The 23,300-nt window shown below is 28.3% G+C and overlaps 1 protein-coding gene across 6 annotated transcripts; it reads right to left on the bottom strand.

Annotated features, from left to right (window-relative positions):
* Positions 1-282: 282 nt before the first annotated feature.
* On the bottom strand, positions 283-15,944 carry LOC136997546 (uncharacterized). Of its 6 annotated transcripts, none has more exons than XR_010888259.1 (14): positions 12,886-15,933; positions 12,066-12,218; positions 10,944-11,066; positions 10,042-10,164; positions 9,851-9,949; positions 9,057-9,158; positions 8,857-8,970; positions 8,669-8,761; positions 7,838-7,909; positions 5,771-5,851; positions 3,213-5,137; positions 3,020-3,102; positions 1,982-2,194; positions 283-1,705 (listed from the first exon to the last, which is right to left on the bottom strand). XR_010888259.1 is itself a non-coding variant. In XM_067348472.1 (10 exons), the coding sequence occupies exons 1-10, from the start codon at positions 13,016-13,018 to the stop codon at positions 5,763-5,765; spliced, it is 1,101 nt and encodes a 366-aa protein (XP_067204573.1). In that variant the 5' UTR covers positions 13,019-15,944; the 3' UTR covers positions 5,507-5,762. The 6 variants fall into 6 exon arrangements, 1 of the variants encoding a protein (XP_067204573.1); XR_010888260.1 differs by having other exon boundaries at positions 12,919-15,933; XR_010888261.1 differs by lacking the exon at positions 8,857-8,970.
* Between the last annotated feature and the right edge of the window lie 7,356 nt (positions 15,945-23,300).

Below are 23,300 nucleotides of genomic sequence, written 5' to 3'. Positions count from 1 at the left end.
AATTTCTACGATTTTTTATTTTATAATTTCTGAAGAAAACTTACAAAATTTGAAAAAGTTTACAGAATTTTTTGAAGTTCTTTATAAATTAAAAACATTTCTTGAAAAATATTATGTGAAAATATTTTCACTAGGAATAAGACATGGACTATGAATACCGGTCTTCAAATTTAAAGAATTTACTAATCGGAATATTACTTATCCTAAGGTTTTATCTTATGGAACGAATCTATTTGATTTCCTCAATGTTACTCATAAAGTTATAAGCACAAACCAAATCTGTTTGATTTTTTAAATCTTAATTTCTTTATTCAGATAAGTATAATTTTAGAATATTTATTTTCTTTTATAACATTTTGAATGTAATCTTTTTTTCTGTTTTATATGTTTAGATAGAAAACAAATTAATAAAGAAATAAAGAAAAATAAGTGTAATGTTTACAAAGTGTAAAATATATATATAAGAAAAATAAAGAACATCAATTACATAAGAAATTTCATAAATTATGCAATATAAAATCATTTTCTATCAGGCAAGTATTATATCTAAAACCTTGTATCTGCAATATTAGAAATCGCTCCAAGATTTTGAATGGAAAACAATTGTTCAATCACATTAGTCTGAATAGTTAAAATGCGATTTGTCAATTCTTTCCTTATCTGAACGATTAATAGCATTGTTTAGACACAAGACTTAAATAGACATAGAACATAACTGCTTATAATGTAGAATAACTGCTTATAATATAAAAGTAATACATAAACATCAAAGTTACAAAAGATTACATTCATAAGTTCAAAAGATTACATTCATACATAGATAGATACAATATCCTCGTATGCAAATAAATCTAATCACAAATTGAACTTAAATTATTATATTCCTACATATGAGTGAAAATTATTGTAATACATGAAATATCACATTCTATCAGTATAAATTTATACTTGACATATTTTACTTAGTATATCACAAGAATAATGTACTATAGTTACCATGTTTTCTTTAAATTAAAGATATAATCTCTTAGATATTTGTACTTTTTATCAAATGCTAGTAAAGAAACTTTGCATTTATTTGTTATTCTATAGTAAATTTGAATAATTCTATAGTTTTGAATAATAAACTAAAATCAAAATTAAACAACTTTTATGCTTTAAAATAGCTGATTATATAAAGTATAAGACAGTATTGCTTTTTATCACTCTTATTTTAGTTTTTAAATAAAGGCACTTCTTTAAAGTAATGACTTAAAAAGTATGTAAAAATACTATAAAATGTTTACACTCTCTAGCAATTATCATTTAAGTATCTTCATCCTTTTTAACGTATAGCAGCAATATATAGATATACTTATAGACAGACATAAACTTAAAATTACATAATTATAATCAAAATTAAATAACATTACAGATATTGCATTTGTCATTGCACATCCATATATATCTTAAAGTTTCTTTAGTTGAAAGATACTTAATAGAATAAAACTTAAAATATACGTATCTTTTTAATATCGCTAGAAATATTCATGAAATTTCAAAACTCCAACTTGAAGTCAAATAAACTTATTATTGATAGGTATACTTTTGTTCACTGATGCAGTCTTAACTTAAGAAAAGCGAATAAGTATATGACAGACATCAAAAGCAAGAAGGTCTGTGACATCAGAAGAACATCAAAAGTTTGAGAAAGATATTAAAATTCCTGAAACAAAAAGATATATTCATAAAATAATACTTACAATCAATTGAGTATGTTTGTAAAATATACCGATATACTTTTCCTTGCTCTAATAATTAGCAAATAACTATGAAAATAACATAATATATAATTTACTAATTGCATAAATTAGTTAATTATATATTAGTAAAACTGCATATAATTTACTAATTGCATTTACTTTTGTCACATTAATAGTGTAACAATAATTAATTTTCTATTTTAAAAATGTTTTTAAGTATTAACATAATACATACTCACATTGTTTACGAAAAGCTTTTTGTTTATTATGTATCCACGTTTTTATTTGTGGGGATGTACGTTGTGCAAGAGAAGTGTACTGTTTCTTTACTTCTTGTATTTCTCTCAAAGAGGGTAATGTTAAATTTTCCATATGTTTAGCAAATGCATGAAGTGCTGTTTCTTGTTCTTTCTGAGACCAACGAATTCTTTTAGTTTTTCCATATGGCGATGCTAGTAAAAAAAACCAGTATTGTTAAAGTGATACTTATATACGTATAAATAATATATAATAATAATCATGATATATAAATTTGAGAAAAAAATGAAATGTTAAAAGAAAAAATTATACTAAAAATAAAATAAAAAGTATACTGAAAATTAAATTTAAAAAGAAATGTTGTTAAACATTATACTAAAATAGGTACATGAGATTTACAAACACTTTTGTGCCATAATTTCTTATAACTTGTAACTCTTATAACTCATAACTTTTATATAATCTCTATGATATATATATATATATATATATATATATACAGGGTGATTCAAAATAACCTGATGTCCTTGCAATGCCATATTCTTAAGCGAATTCTGAGACGATTTTTCCTTTTACAAAATTTTGTCCGAAGCTTAGTTTTCGAGTTATAATTGAAAATAGATAGCAACTTACGAGTTCGGTACAACAGGCAGGCAGGGACGCGCAACGTATAATGAGACTGTCAAGTGTTTACTATCGTCTCATGACGCATTACACCGTCTCTGTCTGTCCGTTGTACCGAACTCGTAAGTTGCTATCTATTTTCAATTATAACTATCGGACTCGTAAGTAGCAAACTATTTTCAATTATAACTCGAAAACTAAGCTTCGGACAAAATTTTGTAAAAGGAAAAATTGTCTCAGAATTCGCTCAAGAATATGGCATTGCAAGGACATCAGGTTATTTTGAATCACCCTGTATATATAAGATACAAGACTCTGCAAACATTTTTAAACAATTCTTAGAAAAATAAAACATACAACATTAAAATTTCACATATTTAATGTAAAATACTCACTTGAACGTTTTTGTTTTTTTTTCCATCGCTATTCCTTTGTTGATTATGTATTATATCATCAGGTAAGTCATATAAATTTGTGTCTGAAATAAATGTTTGTGAATATTTGAAAGGAATTATATATATATATGTATATATATTGTATAGAAATAGAATATTATGCATAAGAAATACAAATGTAAAATGTTATTACCTGAATGTATATTTTCTTTATTTGAGCTATTAAAGTTGTTCTGTTTTGCTTCTTCATCACTTTCGGAACTGTTATTTGTTGAAGTTTCGTCATCTGAAATATTTTTATTTCCTTGAACTGCTTCCAAATATTGTGAAACTTTTAATATATCTCTGCTTGCCAATGGTTGTCTATAATGATCCTTATGTATTTTCTCAGAATGACCCATAAATGTAGCAAGATCAGATACATCAATCTCATCAAGATTTAATTGAATACAGTATGTTGCCACATGCTTCCGCAATTCTGTAGCACGCAAAGTAGTAGACTGACTTGCATTACATTCTTCTGCAAATTTTCGTAATAAAATGCAGGCTCTTTAAGATGTCTAAATCTTTTTTTATTATAGCCAGGTAATGCAAATACGTAAGGATTTGTTTTAGGTATTTCAGCTTCTTTGCGAAATTTTAAAATTAAATTAATACTTTCAAATAACTGCTTTGTTAATAAAACGGGCACTCCACGGCCCAATTTGCCCCTAATACAGAATCGAATATATTTTTCCGCAATTTTTTTATTTTTTTTTGATAATAATGTATAAATGTCGGTATTTACGTTTTCATGTAGTTTTTCGTAACTTTGGAAATCTTCAATAAGAATTCGCTCCATTTCTCCCGACCGTCGTCTATTAAATACAAGTACAGATATTAGTGTAGCTTCTGCTAAAGAAAGCCAACTATGATAAGAAAAGGATTGTTGTAGTGTTGTAAAAGCTTCAATTCGCTTTTTTTCCAAATATTTATATAATATTTTGATATCTTCCAATGATGGTAGAATAACTTTTTTACGTCTTTTCTGAGCTGATTGTGTTTCCATAACAGTCTTATTTACACTTGTCCCAATATCAACAACTAATAACTTTAAGAAGTCTTTAACTAGTTTCTTTTTTTCTGAATCTTCCCTCTTTATACATTCTGCGATAAGAAGATTTCCAATGTGTTTAATTAAAGTGGATAAGTTTGCCGCCACTGCAGGAGCTTCATATATTTTTTCTTCATCATTATATCTTGCAACTATATTTATCGCATGGATACAGTCATCATATACTGCTGGACGATATAGCGATTCAAAGTTTTTTATATTTTTATTTATACTTTTTAATGCCAAAAGGAAGCGGCCAAGAAGACGCAATCTTGCACGTATCATGTCATGATGATGTTGAGATTTGTATTTAATGCAGAGTTTATTTCCAAATAAAATCAATAATTCATCATATCTTATAATGCGTGTAATCTCGTCTTCACGCATGACTGGAAATACCATTTTCTTCAAAGTTTCATTTGCCGAAGAATGTAACCTGCACATAATTTTTCTACCCATTATCATAATACATTTATTCTTCCGAAAATCTTTTCCAAAGCAGGTTCGAGAATGATGACGTATTGTACTTTTTGCAAAGAAACCTTTACATTTTGAGCAAGCAATAAAATCTCTGGCGAGCTTGTTATATTTTTCATTGGGACGTCTAGATACTATAAGTTGTCCATTATTCAATGTCGAATTTGTATTAAATTTAAAATTGCCATTTTTTCGTAAAATTTCTATAATTTTTTTCCTTTCTGTGTTATTTTTGGGTAAAGCCGTAAACCTTTTTACATCCAATTCATTACGATGTACTTTTTCTAGATGTCGTGCAAGTTGTGTTTGCAATTTTGAACAAAATATACAATAGTTTTTTTTAGGAGATCTTGCATTAGAAGTCTCTACATACATATTTTCATCGTTGCATCCATTACCATTAATTTGCGAGGCATCTAAACTTGACATTGAAGTTACAGTTGTGTTTAAGCTTGATTTGCGTTTTTGTGGCAGTTCATTATCCGATAAATGTTCATCTTCTGATGGTACATATTCTGATTCACTACTTTCTTTACCATTTTCAACGTCTGTAAAAAAAAGATGTAGATTAGGTAAGTATTGGGTTTAATTCATTTCGTTCATTACCTTAGTTATCTCAACTCATGACATCAAAAGCGAAAAAATTCATGTTCAAAATTCTTGCAAAATATATCTTGAAATAAAAATATATATACAATGATATTTGTAATTAATTAAATAACTTAATAAAGTATAGAAAAAAAACTTTCTTTTTGCTTTAGTAATCAATAACTGTAATAATAAATCGATAATAAGCTATAAAATTAAAAATCACATTAAAAAATCACATAATTGAAAAATAATTTATATTTCCGAAAATTTTTCTTTTGCTTAATAACTTTTTTGAACTGTACTAAATATAACAAACAGATATAAAGTTGTGTGTTATTTGGTTTTTAATTAGATATATCACATTAATTTTATTGATATTTATCAAAACAGAAGAAAAAAGTTTTCTGAGTATTTTATAAAGTCTAAATTAATCTTATCTTATAAATATATCTTTTTATTTGAACTATCTTATAAGAATTCTTCATAAAATTTTCTCTTTTTTTATCATAAAGCTAAAATCTATAATAAAGGACCAAGAATCTTAATAAATTTACAAAAATAATCAAAAAGAGCTTTTACAATTTACATACCAAGTGTTGATGATATTTGGACATTTGCTTCATTTCCTATTTGACTCACATTTTGACATGTAATAGAATTACACGTATCATCTACAAATATAAATTTTTAAAAATATACGTATAATTTGTTATAAAATTAAAATCAAAATTAAATACTTAAAATTAAAAAGTTAATTATAAAATATGATATATTTTAATAATAAAAACTGCTTAGAAACTTGCAAACAATCTGTGATATCTCATATATAATATTAGCAATTTAAAGTTAGGAAAACATTTTATTATTATCGAAATATCATACTCAGGTTTTTACTTTTCAATATAGATAATAAAGACAATTGTTATAACATAAATTTTCATATATTATTGCAAAAAATATATTAGGTCCTTGAATAAGTTCTCGCTGTTTCTTAAAAGATGGCGTAGCGGCACTCTGTGCATGGAATTTCGTACGGAAACGCATCAGCTAAGTAGTACTATATGTAACCTCAAATTCTAGTAGATACAGTTTACCACAGTGTCAACCACGTGTTTAATTACCTATTGCGAAAATGTCTACTTTTGTGCCAAATAAAGTGTTTTTGCGGGGAATTTTATTGCACTGCTTTATTCAAAAGAAATCTGCAGCTGAAGCACACAGAATTCTTGTTGAAACATATGGTGACAATGCTCTGTCGAATACGACATGCAGAGACTGGTTTAGGCGCTTTAAAAATAATGACTTTGACCTTGAAGATAAAGAACGTTCTGGAGCACCGACAAAGTTTGAAGACGAAGAATTGGAGGCATTGCTTGATCTAGATCCATGTCAGACGCTAGTAGAGCTCGGGAAAACATTGCAAGTAGATGCGTCAACAGTTTCAAAACGTTTAAAAGCGTTAGGAATGATCCAAAAACAAGGACATTGGGTGCCGTATGAGTTGAAGCCGAGAGACGTTGAACGACGTTTTCTCATGTGTGAATTGCTGCTTCAACGGCATAAAAGAAAAGGTTTTCTGCACCGTATCATCACTGGAAATGAAAAGTGGATACACTACGATAATCCTAAGCGTAGAAAATCGTGGGGTAAGCCCGGCCATGCATCAACATCGTCGGCAAAGCCGAATATCCATGGTTCGAAACTTCTGCTCTGCATTTGGTGGGATCAGCAGGGCGTAATTTATTATGAGCTGCTTAAACCTAATGAAACTATCACGGCAGCTCGCTATCGACTTCAGATGATGCGTTTGAGTCGAGCTCTAAAAGAAAAGCGGCCACTATACGGGCAGAGACACGACAAAGTCATTTTGTTACATGACAATGCTCGGCCACATGTGGCAAAACCAGTCAAAACTTACCTGGAAACGCTTCAATGGGAAGTTCTACCTCACCCGCCGTATTCACCGGACATAGCCCCCTCGGATTACCACTTGTTTCGGTCGATGGCGCATGGTTTGAGCGAGCAGCGCTTCCATTCTTTCGAAGAAACCGAAAAATGGGTCGATTCATGGATTGCGTCAAAAGATGAATCGTTTTTTCGACGGGGGATTCAATTACTGCCAGAAAGATGGGAGAAAGTGGTCTCTAATGATGGACAATACTTTGAGTAAAGTTATTGTAAGCCTTATATTTTAAATTAATGTTTTTTTTTAACAAAAAAAACAGCGAGAACTTATTCAAGGTCCTAATATATTGTTTATGATGTCCATTGTAACAAATTTAATACTTCAAAAAGGATGTCAGGATCATTTACTATATTTTGTATCTAGCTCCTATAATAATATTCATGTGTTTTTACATCTAAACATTCCTAATCTTAGCAATCAAAATTATAACTACATGAAAATAGTGATTAATAACTAGGTGGTCACATTGTTAATTTTAATTTTACATTTACAAGAAAATACGCGAAAGATATATTGTAAGAGTAATGTAAAATCTCAATTTGAACTATATTAAAAAATAACTTCCATTCTGTTTTATTTTGATATTAATATAGTTTTTGAAATATATATTTAGTTTTAAATCCTATAAATGACTGATTCTACTATTTTACAAATTCCTCAAAAATATTAAATATAATTAACTTTTACATACCAGTAGTATTAAAAGATATTCTTCTAACACAATCATCTAAAATAAATGTAGATGGAGATATGTTAAGTAAATCTGTAAACAAAAAAATAGAATGAAAACAAATAAGCTTATTTAATAATGCATAACAGCAAGTGATAATGAATTCAGGTATTACTTACTGCATAAGAAATATTAAGCTTCATTAATTTTTTTTTGTAATATTCAACATATTCAATTATAATACAATCAAAATTGGGAAAGTTACTTTTTAAAAGTTACTTTTAATTTGTCATCGTTATTTTTTAAATGTTAAACCAATATCAAATTTAAAAATTTATTTTTTAAATGTTTTTGTTCAAATATTATTAAAAGCAATATAATCTTAATTTCAAAATACCACACAAATTTAAAGAGAAATATTTTAAAATGCTTAAAATGCAAATAAAAATTGTTGATTCATTAAACTTATAAATATAGCAAAATTTATACGTTTTTGCACTGTTGATCTTATGTTCAAAAATTTTAATGTGAATTTTTAATTTAAAGTAAAGACAGTTTGTTTTTAAAATATGCAGCTAATGTATCATAGAACTACACTAATATATGATTGATTTATGATTATCTTTATACTTAAGATATTTTAAATATAAAAAATAATATACTAATTAAAGATTAAATACATAAACAATACATCAGAAATAGGTTCAAAATGTAAAAAGTAACAATAAAAGAAAATGTTAAATTCGTTGTTACTAAAAAAATATAAGTATGTTACTGTTTCAGAAAGAATAAAGTAACAATAACACGTTACAATAACATGTTACTTCCCAAACTAGAAAATAAGAAACATACCTGTTAATGAGACGTCCATGTTAATATTGTCAATTTCCAGATTATTTTCAACTGCATTACATGTCTGTATACTTGCAGGTTCTGACAAAGGTTCTAACAAAAACAATTATAATGATGTAATCAGTAGTTATCATCAAAATAATTTTCAGAAGTAACTAGTATTATGAAAAATATGAAAATAAATTTACCACAAGATAATAAAATTTCAACATCTTGCCAGACTTCATTGAATTTATCAGTTCTTTCATTGCTTATGTCTTTATCGATGCTTACTGATTTACTAATTGATTTACTAACCAAATCTAATATTAAAATTGAAAAATATATTATCTTTCTTTAAAACTTATAAAATAGATTATAGATAATTCATAATATTAAAAATACTAACCACAAGGTAAAAGCACATCTGAAATTCCATTAATATTACAGTCTATATTTTGTATTTCACTGTGACATACGTTCTCATTTTTATTCAAAATTGTATTAATATCTGATATAAGAAAAAAGATATATTAGTACTTTGTTCATATAATCAAATAGTAATTGCAGATATAATCTATAATTAGTTAAATATACCAGATGTAGGAAGATCAATGGTTTTTTTATAAGAACAGTTTTTTTCTGTTTCTAGTCTATCGTTACTCTTATTTTCGTTAATTATACTAGAAGATGCTCGAAGATCAGTGCTCTCCTGATAATAGCAATCTTTCTTTTCTGTTGCCGCTCCGTCCTTACCCATATAGGATTTTGCAATCGGCCCAATACTGGACCAGTAATGATTGCCTGAATTGCAGTACTGGCAACACTACTGGCTCAGTTTTGGCGCAGCGTCGGATGATAAGTTTGTCCCAATACTGATAAACGATACTGGTTCAGTGTAGTTAGCCTGCACTGATCCAGTGTTGATCTTACGAACGGTCCAATACTGGTTGCCAGAGCTACCAGCACTGGCTCAGTGTTGTTTGAAAGATTAGTATTATTATAATTTTAATAAAATTATAAAAATTGTATATGATTGATTTATGTTTTAAGATTATACTTAAGAAAATCTTATATATAAGAACCGACTATATATATGACTACTGGTTTATGATTGCCAAGTTTTTAATAATTCTAAATTTAGTAAATGTTAATGCAGCCTAATATATAGAAAACATGGAAATATATATTTTGAATACTCACTGTTATGTATTGGAACATCAAACGTTTCTATATTACTATCTTTGCTTTGAATCTCAGTTGGACAACTATTTCCATTTTCGATGATTACTGCGTTGATATCTGATGTAGAAAAAAAGTATATTATGTATTTCATTCATATCATGAAATATTGAATAAAATTGTAATGGATAAAATATATTAATTAATCGTACTAGAAGATGTTGGAACATTACTGGTGTCTAGATAATCACAATCCTTAATTTCTATTTCTGCTGTTTCTGGTCTGTCATACCTTCTACTTTCATCAGTGACTGTTATGGTTGGTTTATCTATATCTTAATGTAATAGCAAAAAAGAAAATGTGCATTATATTCTAGCTTTCGTAATAGAAATGTACTTAGAGAGACTGGCATAAATTTTTTAATACGCTCTTACAAAATTATTTATGATTAAGTTTCAGTTATATGCGTTTTGTTTTAATATGTATTAATTACTGTTATTTATTGGAGAAAACAATAATAACTTAAATATTATTTAAAAAAAAATTAAATTTAGTATTAGTGAACATTCATGCGAAACACATATATATGTATATTAAAAAGAAAAAACTTTTACGGAATATTAGTCTTATTTTTACAAATTATAAATAATGAAACATGTGAATATGTCTTTAGAAAGTGACTGTCGAAATTTGTTATATTATATTATCTCGTATATGTCATGAAACAATGAATAAACTCTTTAACATGATATTACTTTAAAAAATAATTTTACTTTAAAATATTACTTTATTCAATAATTACAATATTACTTTAAAAAATAATTTTAAAATTTAGCCTTGAAAAGTAACATTTATCATGAAAAACTAGTATAGAAACTAGTATGAAAGAAATTATATTAGAAAAAAAGTTTTACAAAATATTTACAGAATATTTTACAAAACTTTTATAGAATATTATTTTTATTCTTACAAATTATTAAGTCAAACATATATATGTGTAATTAGGAAGTGGATTATTGCCAAAATTTCTAACTACTCTAAATTTGCTAAATGTTAATGCATTTATGCCAATCTTTAATACATGGAATAGATGAAAATATTTTGAACACTCACTGTTATGCATTGGAACATCAAACATTTCAATACCACTCTCCTTGCTTTCAGTTTCAGTTGAACAATTGTTTCTATTTTTTTCAATGATCACTGGGATATCTGATGTTTCCAGTTCGTCGTTTCCTTTATTTTCGTCGATGATTGATTTATTAATTGGAAAAAAGAAAAATATACATTCTAGCATTTATAGAAACATACTTAAAGAGATTGATATAAACTTTTTGATACACCTACAAAATTTGTGATAAAAAAAACTTTCAATCATGCGTTTTATTTGGTTATGCATTCATAATGACTGTATTTGAAAAAAAAGTATATTATGATCGGTATTCATAGTCCGTTCTTATTTTAAGATCGTCTTAAGTAATGTTTTAAGACGCTAATAGGGCTCTGTCACATTTTAAGACTGTACTTAAAACGGTCTTAAATATTAGAATCGACTATGAATACCGGCCTATATGCATCTCATCCATATCATGAAATATTGAATAAAGTTATAATGGATAATAATATATTGATAATATACTGATAATATAGATAATAATATTAATTAATCGTACCAAAAGATATTAAGACATTAGTGTCTTTATAATTGTAGGTCTTAATTTCTGTTTCCGATTTGTCGTTTTCTTTATTTGAGAAAATGATAATAATTTACAGATTATTATTAAAAAATAATTTGAAAGTTAGCATTATTAAGTAATCTTTATAATACAAAACAAACATATATTTAAAAAAAGAACATTGCGAAACATTATTCTCAGTTTTTTATGAATACTCAAACATGAATATATTGTTAAAAAGTGTATAATTGCTAAAATTTCTCTGAATTTAGAAAATGTTAATATCTAATACAAAAATAAAAAAGAAATATGCATTACATTTTAGCATGTACAGTAGAAACGTTTTTGTATTCATTGTATTCATGTATTCATAAAAGTCGTTGTGTTAATATCTAACATAAGAAAAAAAGTATATTACTATTGACATATTAAATAATTGATGATATTAATTAAATGTATCAGAAGTAATGATTTTTAAAGTAAATAAATATTACATTACATTAATGCTTATGAAAAAAAGTCAAATAATTAATGCAATAATTAATAATATTGTACTTACCTTTGAATACGCAGGTATTCGTAGTCCTTTCATAATCATAATTTTTGTATTTTGTATTTCTCTTTCTACTTTGGAAATAAATTTTTTTACAAAACACACGTGGTTTATTTGCAAATATATTCTGTTTTATTTCGTGTAATATAGCTTTGTTATCTGTAATGATAAAAAAGATATTCAATAGTAATCTATTTAATAATAATAATTCAGTTTTTTAATTCAATATGTCATATTTATAAAGTTTTTTCTTCAAACTAAAATAATATTACATGTGACTTTTATATTAAAACAAATAAAGCTTTGATGAAGCTCTCTCTCTCTCTACTATAAGTAAAAATCTTTTAATTAATCAATTGCAATTAATTAGTCATTCTTAAACCATCGTTAAAGAATTGAATTGATATTTATACTTTTTGGAATGAAAACAAATAGAAAAATAATTAGACATTAAAATTATGATTATTCGTACAATAATGAAAAAATATGAATATTGGATTTAGAGAAATTTGCTATTATATACATTGTAAAATTCTGTATTTTCTTTATAAATAATATAATTACCAAGTAACACAATGAGACTAATGCCTTTTTATCTAAAATTGTACGCACATATCAGAGCATACTCAGCTCTTGCTTTTTCGCTACATCATTTCTCTATATCATTTTCATGCATGTGCTAATATATTTTGATATGCGTGCAATTTCAGTTTAGAAAACATTGATATCCACCGTATAATGGTGATTGATATTACTTACATATAATAATAACATTGAAAACGTATATAAAATATACATTATAAAATATAAAAAAATTCCAACTTACCATTTTTCGCTATAATATTTGCTGGGTACTTACGTCTATCACTGTATGTAGCTTTTGTAACGCCTTTACAAGTAATAAGATTTGATTTGCACACGTGATAAATACCATCATGAAATTTTACTAAGGCGTACATATTAGAATTTCTATTTTCAATACAACTCTTTGGATAATATTTATAGCATGGTTGAATGTGGTTAAAGCGCGAACGTACACGTTTCTACATGTTTCATAGCCGATTATACAAAAAATAATCGTTGCTAAGTTAGTTTGTTTATTGCTAGGTTACTGTTTAATACGAACGTTGCCTTTGTTTCTGCCTGATAATCTTGATGTCGAGAGAGATAGTATCTATAAGGTATCATCGTCTCTGTTTTTCACGTATAATGCCCGTCTATGATTCGCTGGGTCGTACAGTAGCTCTAACCTCTAACTTATCGACCTAATGGCGAATTCCTACTGACAAATATGTTCTGAGCGTATATGTCACGCGTCGCGTCATCCGTCAGCGTCACAAATTAACCAATTAAAGCATCTCATTTTATTGCATGGTAATGGAATGGAATAAAATAGAACAAGATGCGTGACGCGCTCAGTGGGAATTCGCCATAGGCCTAAATTTACAATAGATGTAATAAGCTTTAAGGCGTAAGAAATTGACCAATCATAGTCGATTATTCTTTTATGTTTTGTGAGTGATCAATTTCTTACGGCTATACTTATTGTAGATCTAGGCTTAGACTAATAAGTTAGGGCTACTGCACTACCCAGCGAATCATTGACGGGCAGTGTACTATCTTAGCTAAAAACAAACATATCTTTATACATTATCACACAGTTTGATGACTAATTTATGCTTCGGTATTAATCTTAATCTTAGTCTTAATCTTAAAAAATTGATCAATCACAGACAAATCACAGAAGAATAATCGACTGTGATTATCATTTCTTAAGACTAATAGGCTTTCTACAATAAGCCGTGAGTCGTAAAGTCATAAGAAATTGAGCAATCACAGTCGATGAATTCTTATGTGATTTGTCTGTAATTGGTCAATTTCTTATGACTATACGATTTACGGCTTATTGTAGAATAGCCCTAATGGTGAGTGCCGAGACAGAAAAGAGAATTTTATATTTGAATGAATATATACAATACATCTTGTTGTAAATGTTGAGATATTCTTTTCTGTAATAAATGTAAATATAATTATGACGCTTGTATGCTTACAATTATAATCATTTAAAGAATTTTTAATTTTTAATTCTTTTTTGCTGTAGTAATTAATTATCTATATTAATTCTTTTTAAGGACAAGTTCAAATTTTGTTGAAAGAAACCAAATTTGCTATTTCTTTCAGAATTGAATTTACATCACTTTCCAAATAAACAACTATATTTCATAAATAATAATGATAGACCAATAGACCAAATAAACCAATTAAAATCAAATACGAACTAAAACTCGTGTCAAATTATGGAATTGCGAACTGAGATTAAAATTCAATAATCATATAATTTTAATGATTATTTTCGTTCTGATTAATTAAATTGTAATCTTTAATTCGCAATTCTTTTGCAATGCGAAGTAGAAATTGAGCATACTTTTGAAATAAATGACTGTATTTTAAATGATTGCTTTTTTAATCAACAAATTTTTTCTCTATTACAAAAATGGTATTTGTAGAATTTCTTGCTGTTGAATCTTCATATATATGTATGAAAGTAGACGATAGGAAATTTTGTGACATCACAGTCTGACGTAATCAACCTCTATAGCAATACAGGGCGCTTGCATGATAGTTATATAAATTTTTAATGTTACACATTCAGCATATAATATGAATCTTATACTTTTTTATGAAATCACTTGTTATATTACATAGAAAATTTCTATATTTTTTCTAATAATTTCTATTTTATATTTATGAATGTTAAATAATGTCGGATATTTCAGATAAATACGTTACTGAGAATTCAGAGCGTTTGGATAGTATGACGACACTTTATATAAAACAACTTTTTTTAACAACATTTTTGTAGATACGCTTTACAGTGGCTGAAAATAAATCCGATGTGTTTTACCTTCTATTTTTAATAATTATAGGAGATACAGAAAAATGGTTCAGACAAAAGTTATTCTATTTTTTGGCTAAATGGAATAAAAAATCCGATCAAATTGAGTCGTCATCGATGCATTAGCATATGTATTTTAATTACAGAAAAGAATTTTTTATTCTAAACAGCTAAAAAGAAATAAAATTGCATTTAAAGAAATCGGTAAAACAGACGGCTCCAGGATCGCCTTACTTGTAGTTTAACCTTGTTTATTGCTAAGTAAAATAATAAGTACTAAGTTGTAATTAACTGTTTATATTATGCTTCATGGTTTCTCGTAACTTATGAGAATCTTGAAACTTTAAGTGCTTCGATTTTGATGATTTTTTAAGAATTAATATTCTTATATTATTCATTAATATTAATATGTATTTGAGCGCAAGTAAATATCACATACATGTTTTTAATAATAATTGATTCATATAAAATAATACTTTCACTGAAACTAGAAGTGTCGTTATAAAATAGTCGTTCCATATAAAGTGTCGCTGTACTAAACGAACGCTATTGTAGGCTACTGTAATTTCGACAGAAAGTTAGATATAATAATAAAGTAACGAGAATTTTGAAGTTTAAAAAATTTCTAATTTTGATGATTTTTTTAACAATTAATATTCTTATCGAGAATTGCGTATTTAAGTATAAGTTAATTTTATATGCGTATATTTACTAATTGATTTATATAAAATAGTTTTTGTTAATCAAGCGATATATCATTTTGTCGTTAAAATAACGTCATATGTTAAATCACACATTTCTCACATATTCTGCTTTGATATATAGTGACATGTCCCATACAGCATACAAGCTTGCAGCAACATTGCAGCAATGTTATAATATTGTACATTGCAGTGCAACGTTGCAGATATATTATACGGATATGAATTTGCAATATCATTCAAACAATATTACAGCAACATTTTAAAAATATTGTAAAAACAATGCCCTATTATGTTCTTTTATTGCTTGAAATATAATAAGTAGTATACAAAAAAATGTTAATAATGCATTATTTTTAATCAAATATTATTTAACATTATTTAATATTATTTTTAATATAATGCAATATTATTAATAAAATAAATATTTATTTATATTATATAATATACAGGGTGAGTCATTTTAAGTGACGCACTGAAATTTCTCAAAAATTATAGGAGATACAGAAAAATGGTTCAGACAAAAGTTGTTCAGGACAATGGGGGTCACCTATTTGTGCTAGTGACTTTGACCTTGAAGTCAATTTTCAAGGTCATTTGAAGGTCAGTTATTTTTTTAAATGGAAACCCCTATTTTTGATTCCAAAATCTAATAGCTGGTGCCAAGAGCTTTTCAAAACACTATAATAAAGTTATTTTTCATTAAGTACTTTTCGAGTTATGAGGCTTGTAAATTACAGTATTTTGACATAAAATATAAAATATCTTGTAAAACAAGTTTTTGAGAATGTTACCTTAATACTTTTATGCATAAAATAATGAGACGAATCAATTGGTATAAAGAAAACACATAGTTGCTTTCAAGAAAAAATATGTAATTTGCAACATGCAACTGCATACTTTTTTTAAAACCAATGTGTTTTCTTTATATCAATTGATTCGTCTCATTATTTTATGCATAAAAGTATTAAGGTAAGATTCCCAAAAATTGAATGTTTTACAAGATATTTTGTATTTTATGTCAAAATACTGTAATTTACAAGCCTCATAACTCGAAAAGTACTTAATGAAAAATAACTTCATTATAGTGTTTTGAAAAGCTCTTGACACCAGCTATTAGATTTTGGAATCAAAAATAGGGGTTTTCATTTTAAAAAATAACTCTGACCTTCAAATGACCTTGAAAATTGACTTCAAGGTCAAAGTCACTAGCACAAATAGGTGACCTCCATTGTCCTGAACAACTTTTGTCTGAACCATTTTTCTGTATCTCCTATAATTTTTGAGAAATTTCAGTGCGTCACTTAAAATGACTCACCCTGTATATCTATATTTTTATTACCTTTAAACTAAATGATAATAATCAAATAAATAGAAAATTTATCACTATACGGTCACATTGGATCTTTTATGTCTAATAATATTTTTCATGTTAATTTGTGTACATTTTTCACTTAGCAATTTACGTGCCACTATGTCTGTATCAAACTACGCTTTGAAAATTGAAGATTAAAGATTGAAATTTGATCGGAATGAAAGGAGCTAAATTTTTTTGTTCTGATTAATGAAATTTCAATCTTTAATCTTCAATCTCAATAATAGGCTTTAATATCTGAGATAGGCTTTACTTTGTTGATCTTGAGACTAAGTTTCAAAATCAAAAATACCGGCGCATAGCTTGCTAAGTGAAAAATGTACATAAGTTCACATGAAAAATGTTAAGCATAAAAGATCCAGTCTGACCGTACATTTCCGAAATAATGTTGCATACATATTTTATTGCAATATTGATACATTGTTATTTAGTAATATTTCTGAAAGCGGACATTTTACCGTTGCTGCAACCTTGCAGCAATCTTGTAACAATATTTCACATTTATGCAATGTTGCAATATTGCAATGAAACGTTGTCACAATGTTTCTGCAATCTTGTTGTGCAGTATGAGGTATTTCTCGTTAAGTATTATTTATTGGAGAAAACATTTCCATGTAAGCATGAATGTTTTTGTAAGTTAGTCAAAATAAGTTAGAAATTTTGTAGTTATATTTCGAAATTGTGTTTTATACATATTTTATATTTATACATTATATAGCTGTTTTCTTGCTTTCAATTTCAATTTCTTGTTCATAAAATTATTCGATTATATTATCATTATAATCATAATTATATATTCTTTTATTGCCCTGTATCGAATTGAAATTTTTACATAATCAGTTTATATTTACAATAAAACTAAAAATAATAAATTCCAAGCTATATATATATATTTATACAATTTTCGTTTACTTTCATCGAAATCGCTGATTTAATGTCGTCAATCTATACAGTGTCGCCAAAATGATCGATTAATTGATATAGTTATTATGACGACAGTCGTCAAGGTATACGATTGATCGATAAAATTTCGACGACGGTCGTCACAGTAGCCAGAAGTCGTCAAAGTAGCCAATTCTTATGTAAAATTGTCGTCAGAGTAGCCGATTGACATATATATATATGTATATATATATATATATATATATAAAATTGTGCTATAAATATATATATAGCACAAAAATTAATATAAAATATATAAATAAAAATTGTAGTAGCGGTGTTCTACTAACCAACATCTCTCAAACATAACCTTATTTATGATATATATAGAAAGATGACCTGCATATGATATAATAATTTTAGATTTTAATAATTATCTGTCAATTTAATAGTTCCTGACGCCTTATATTATCGCTTATGCGCCTTTTTCCGTTTTTTAAGGGAGAATCATAGCACAAAACTCACACTTCACTGTCTGCGTTAATCTCAATGTTCACCGATCTACGACACTAGAATTTGATTCGAGTTGTCGATTCGAGAAAGGTTAGGTAATCAAAAAGCGGTAATCTTATACAGTAATGGGAGAAAGTTCCGTAACGGTCAAATATCTTGGAAATTAATGATTATGGAAGAAAATGTTTAATACAAAAGTTTTAATATATTAAGTGGTCTATTATATGGTTATATTGAAATGACCTTCATGTGACCTTGAAGGACACCGCAAAGGTCAACTTTGAAATCTTAAATGGAAACTCCTATTTTCTATTACATATTCTTAAAGCTGGTGTCAAGACGTTTCCGAAACACTATAATGAAGTTATTTTTTATTAAATACTTTTCGAGTTATGAGGCTTGAAAGTTACAGCATTTTGACATAAAATACAAAATATCTTGTAAAACATTCAATTTTCAGGAATCTTACCTTAATACTTTTATGCATAAAATAATGAGACGAATCAATTGATATAAAGAAAACACATTGTTGCTTTTAAAAAAAAATATGCAGCTGCATGTTGCAAATTACATATTTTTTCTTCTGAAAGATTTCTGAAAATTGAATGTTTTACAAGATATTTTGTATTTTATGTCAAAATGCTGTAACTTTCAAGCCTCATAACTCGAAAAGTACTTAATAAAAAATAATTTTATTATATTGTTTCGGAAACGTCTTAACACCAGCTTTAAGAATATGTAATAGAAAATAGGAGATTCTATTTAAGATTTCAAAGTTGACCTTCGCGGTGTCTTTCAAGGTCACATGAAGGTCATTTCAATATAACCATATAATAGACCATTTGATATACTAAAACTTTTGTATTGAACATTTTCTTCCATAATCATTATTTTCCAAGATATTTGACCATTACGGAACTTTCTTCCATCACTGTATATACTGGCTTCTCGAACCAAGAACTCGATGACCAAGTTCTAGTATCGTCATATAATAGAAATAAATATTTTCTCTATATATACTTGTACTTTGCTCTTAACAAATGGACGGATTAAAATTATATTTGTATGTTATATGTGTGTTTACGCATGCACACAAAATTAAATTTGTTCTCTGTTCAAATTAAGCAAAAAAATGTCTTACTAAAAAATATTTATGTAAGAAATCTTTTGCTAAATTTGAAGAAACAGCAATTTTAATGTACGTATATTTTTTGTGCTAGAAATATCTTTAGGAAATCCTACGAATAACTATTTATTATCGATCTGTATCATTCGAATCATTTTGATCAAAATGGGATGTCCTGCGGAGATCGTACATAAGATATCCACAGGACATGCTACACGGGATATCCTCAGGTAATCCTACGGATAACGTTTTGTTCTGGATCAAACTGGGACTATTTCGATCAAATTGGGATGTCCTGGGGAGATCTTTGCTATGTGGGATCGAAATATTTTCTGATTCTTCTTTATCAGGTTGGGGTTGCTACTGTAATGGTTCAGAGGCCTTTGGTTTTTGGAACAAACAAGAGAAGAAAAATCATATTAATTACCTTGAATTATTAGCGGCCTTTTTTGCGGTGAAATGTTTTGCGTCACAGTTATCACAATGTGAGGTGTTACTAAGACTAGATAACACTACCGCTATTGCTTACATTAATAGAGCTGGTGATGTACAGTATCCACATCTTAGTGAGCTTTCGAGAAAAATTTGGAAATGGTGCGAAGAAAGGAAAATATGGTTAAAGGCATCATATATTCCTTCGGCGGAGAATATAGAAGCTGACAGAGCGTCACGAAATATTAATATAGATTCTGAATGGGAACTTTCTCAGAAAGTTTTCAAACAAATAGAGAAAAAATTCGGTCCTTTTTCAATAGATTTATTTGCATCTAGATTAAATACTAAATGTAAAAAATTTTATTCTAGATTCCCGGATCCAGAAGCGCAATCGATTGACGCCTTTACTGTATCATGGGAAAAAGAGGAAAATTTTTATGCCTTTCCTCCCTTCGCACTCATTCTGAAAACATTAAGAAAAATAATTAATGATAAAGCTATAGGCACTATTGTAGTACCGTTATGGCCCACTCAACCGTGGTACCCCCTTTTTTCATCACTCCTCATTGAGCGCACTATCATATTCAAACCTAATAGTACGCTATTATTATCTCCTTACAGAGACAGGAGCCATCCATTAGGGTCCCACCTTTCATTAATGGCAGGCAGGTTATCAGGTCAGCATTCTTAAGAAAAGGATTAACAGAAGATGCGATAGATGTAATGATCGATTCTATCACAAAAACAACGCTGAGACAATACGAATGTAGCTTAAAACGCTGGTGGGAATTCGCACATTTAGAAAAAATAGACTTATTTAATGCAAAAACGACGGAAATTATCAAATTTCTAAATAATCTTTTCAAGAAAGGTGCAAGTTATAGCACTTTAAATACTACTCGTTCCACAGTTTCCTTAATCTCAATATATGATATTAATAAGGATGGTTTAATTAGTCGGTTCTTAAAAGGAGTATTTAAACAAAGACCATCTATTCCAAAATACGCTACAACATGGGATATTACTCCGGTACTTAACTACATTGAAAAATTACACCCTCTTAAAGAATTGAATTTAAGGGAAGCTGGGGAAAAAGTGGTAACACTGCTAGCCTTAACAACCGCTCAGAGGCTTCAAACTATATCGCTAATAGATATTGATAATATAGTGAAATCGGATACAGGGTTAAATATTAAAATTACAGAACGAATAAAAACTTCTAGGCCTGGAGCTTTCCAACCAGAATTAATATTACCATCTTTTAAGGAGAAACCAGGTTTATGTGTGGCATCTGCAATCCTAGATTATATAGATTATACTAAAAAGTTAAGAAATAAAAATAACAAAAGGTTATTTATAGCAACAGTGAAACCCTTTGGTGCAATATCATCACAAACTATTGGTCATTGGATTAAAAGACTTTTAGGTAAAGCTGGAGTTGATACCAACCAGTTTACAGCGTATAGTACACGACATGCAGCAGTATCTGCGGCTTACAAGCAAGGAGTAGACATAACAGCTATAAGACGTAGTGCCGGTTGGGCACCAGGTTCACAAACCTTCTTTAAGTTTTATAATAAATCAATTCAGACTCCGAATGACCAATTTGCGCGTGTAATATTAAAAAATAAGAAGAATAATGTTAAAAAGTAAGTTCAATAAAGAAAATAAAGAATTATCACGCAAGCTCTAAAAAACTACAATAATATCATCGAGAACGAGACACATAATATAATTGAATGATCAAACGAGCCCGCCTTCGGCGGGCTCGTTTGATCAAAATTATATGAAGTGTCTCGTTCGAAGATGATAGGTTCTCCCCCCCATAAACATTGATTCCTTACCTTAAATTAAGACCCCAAAAAACATACCCACTATCATCTTCCAGTTACTTCGTGATAATTCATGTTCTTACACAAAACAATATGAGGATAGGGGGACACCAAATGGCGGAAAGGCGCCAAGTTTAAAAAATTATAAGCGCTAAACGTTGTGGTACTAGGCATGACAAGCATGACTACAATAATATCATCTTCGAACGAGACACTTCATATAATTTTGATCAAACGAGCCCGCCGAAGGCGGGCTCGTTTGATCATTCAATTATAGGTTGTATTGACTGTTTTTCTTCTTCATTTAAATGATCTAATCTTAAATTCTGTTTTAATAATTTTAATCTTTTTGTTACATTATTTGAGATTACCGAGTCTATCTTATATGTTGGGCTGTCCCTCGGGCTCGTGGTAATATCCACTGGCTCTACATAGATCTCAGGTAACTCTAGTTCTACTTCTTTTTCAGTCGTGTTTGTCACGTATGTATACGTTTCTCCCGCGTGATTCACTTTTACTATGCTATTCATTAGAAAAACACCACGTTCTAACTCTTTGTGATCTATGAATGCATTATCAATGTTATAATGTTTCGTTTGTAACATCACAGGGCAAATACTTCTACTCGGTAACGTTATTCGATTACTAAATTCTAATGGGTATCTTTGATTATTGCTAATTGTTACCGTTCGCGTTTTGAAGTCAATTTTCGCGTTTTCTTGACGCAGATATGTAGAACCTATAATTCCTTGTTCCTTCAAAGGGAATTTACTGGGCACTACATGAAATTCGTGAACTCCCGTATTTGAATGTAAGTATGCAGTTCCGAGAGTTTGTTGCTTTTCTTCGGTTATGCCTTGAATTTCTACTTGTTCATCGACATACACAAGTGTATCGCGCTCTAATGCGTTAGCTTTAATGATGTTAATATCAGCGCCTGTATCTAACAAGAATCTGTCTCCTGAATTTCTAAGTTCTTCGAATGGGATTGATATAAGATTTCTTGAGGTTGTTCTGATTGTATATGTTCTTGCTCTTGTTCTAGTGATTGAATCGGATGTGCGCGACTCGATATTTGGCCTTGACGTTGCGCGCTTTTCGCTTGGCCATGGTAGTTTAAATATGAATTATTAGTTGAATTATTAGGTAGGTTGTTAGATAAATTATTACGTTGATAATTCGCTTGATTATATTGATTGGGTTGGTTAAACCGGTTGGGTTGATAGTTAGTGTTAGAAAAATTTTGGTTACTGTTAAATCTGTTTCCGTTCGGGTTATTATTCCGCGAAAAATTTTGCTCGCGTCTGACGTTATTATATTGGTTATTTTGCCAAGAATTTTGATTTTCACGAGAGGCATTTTGTGAATCGTAACGTTTTTTCCTACATTCGTTTTCAGTGTGTCCTATTTTCCTGCAGTAATTACAAGTTATTCGCGATGTATCGTTGAATTTATTTTGTCTAAATCTTTCTGAATGATAA

Source organism: Linepithema humile, chromosome 1 (assembly GCF_040581485.1).
Source record: "Linepithema humile isolate Giens D197 chromosome 1, Lhum_UNIL_v1.0, whole genome shotgun sequence".
NCBI lineage: Eukaryota > Metazoa > Arthropoda > Insecta > Hymenoptera > Formicidae > Linepithema > Linepithema humile.
The sequence above is the reverse complement of the archived record's forward strand: the minus strand, read 5'-3'. Positions and strand labels throughout refer to the sequence as shown.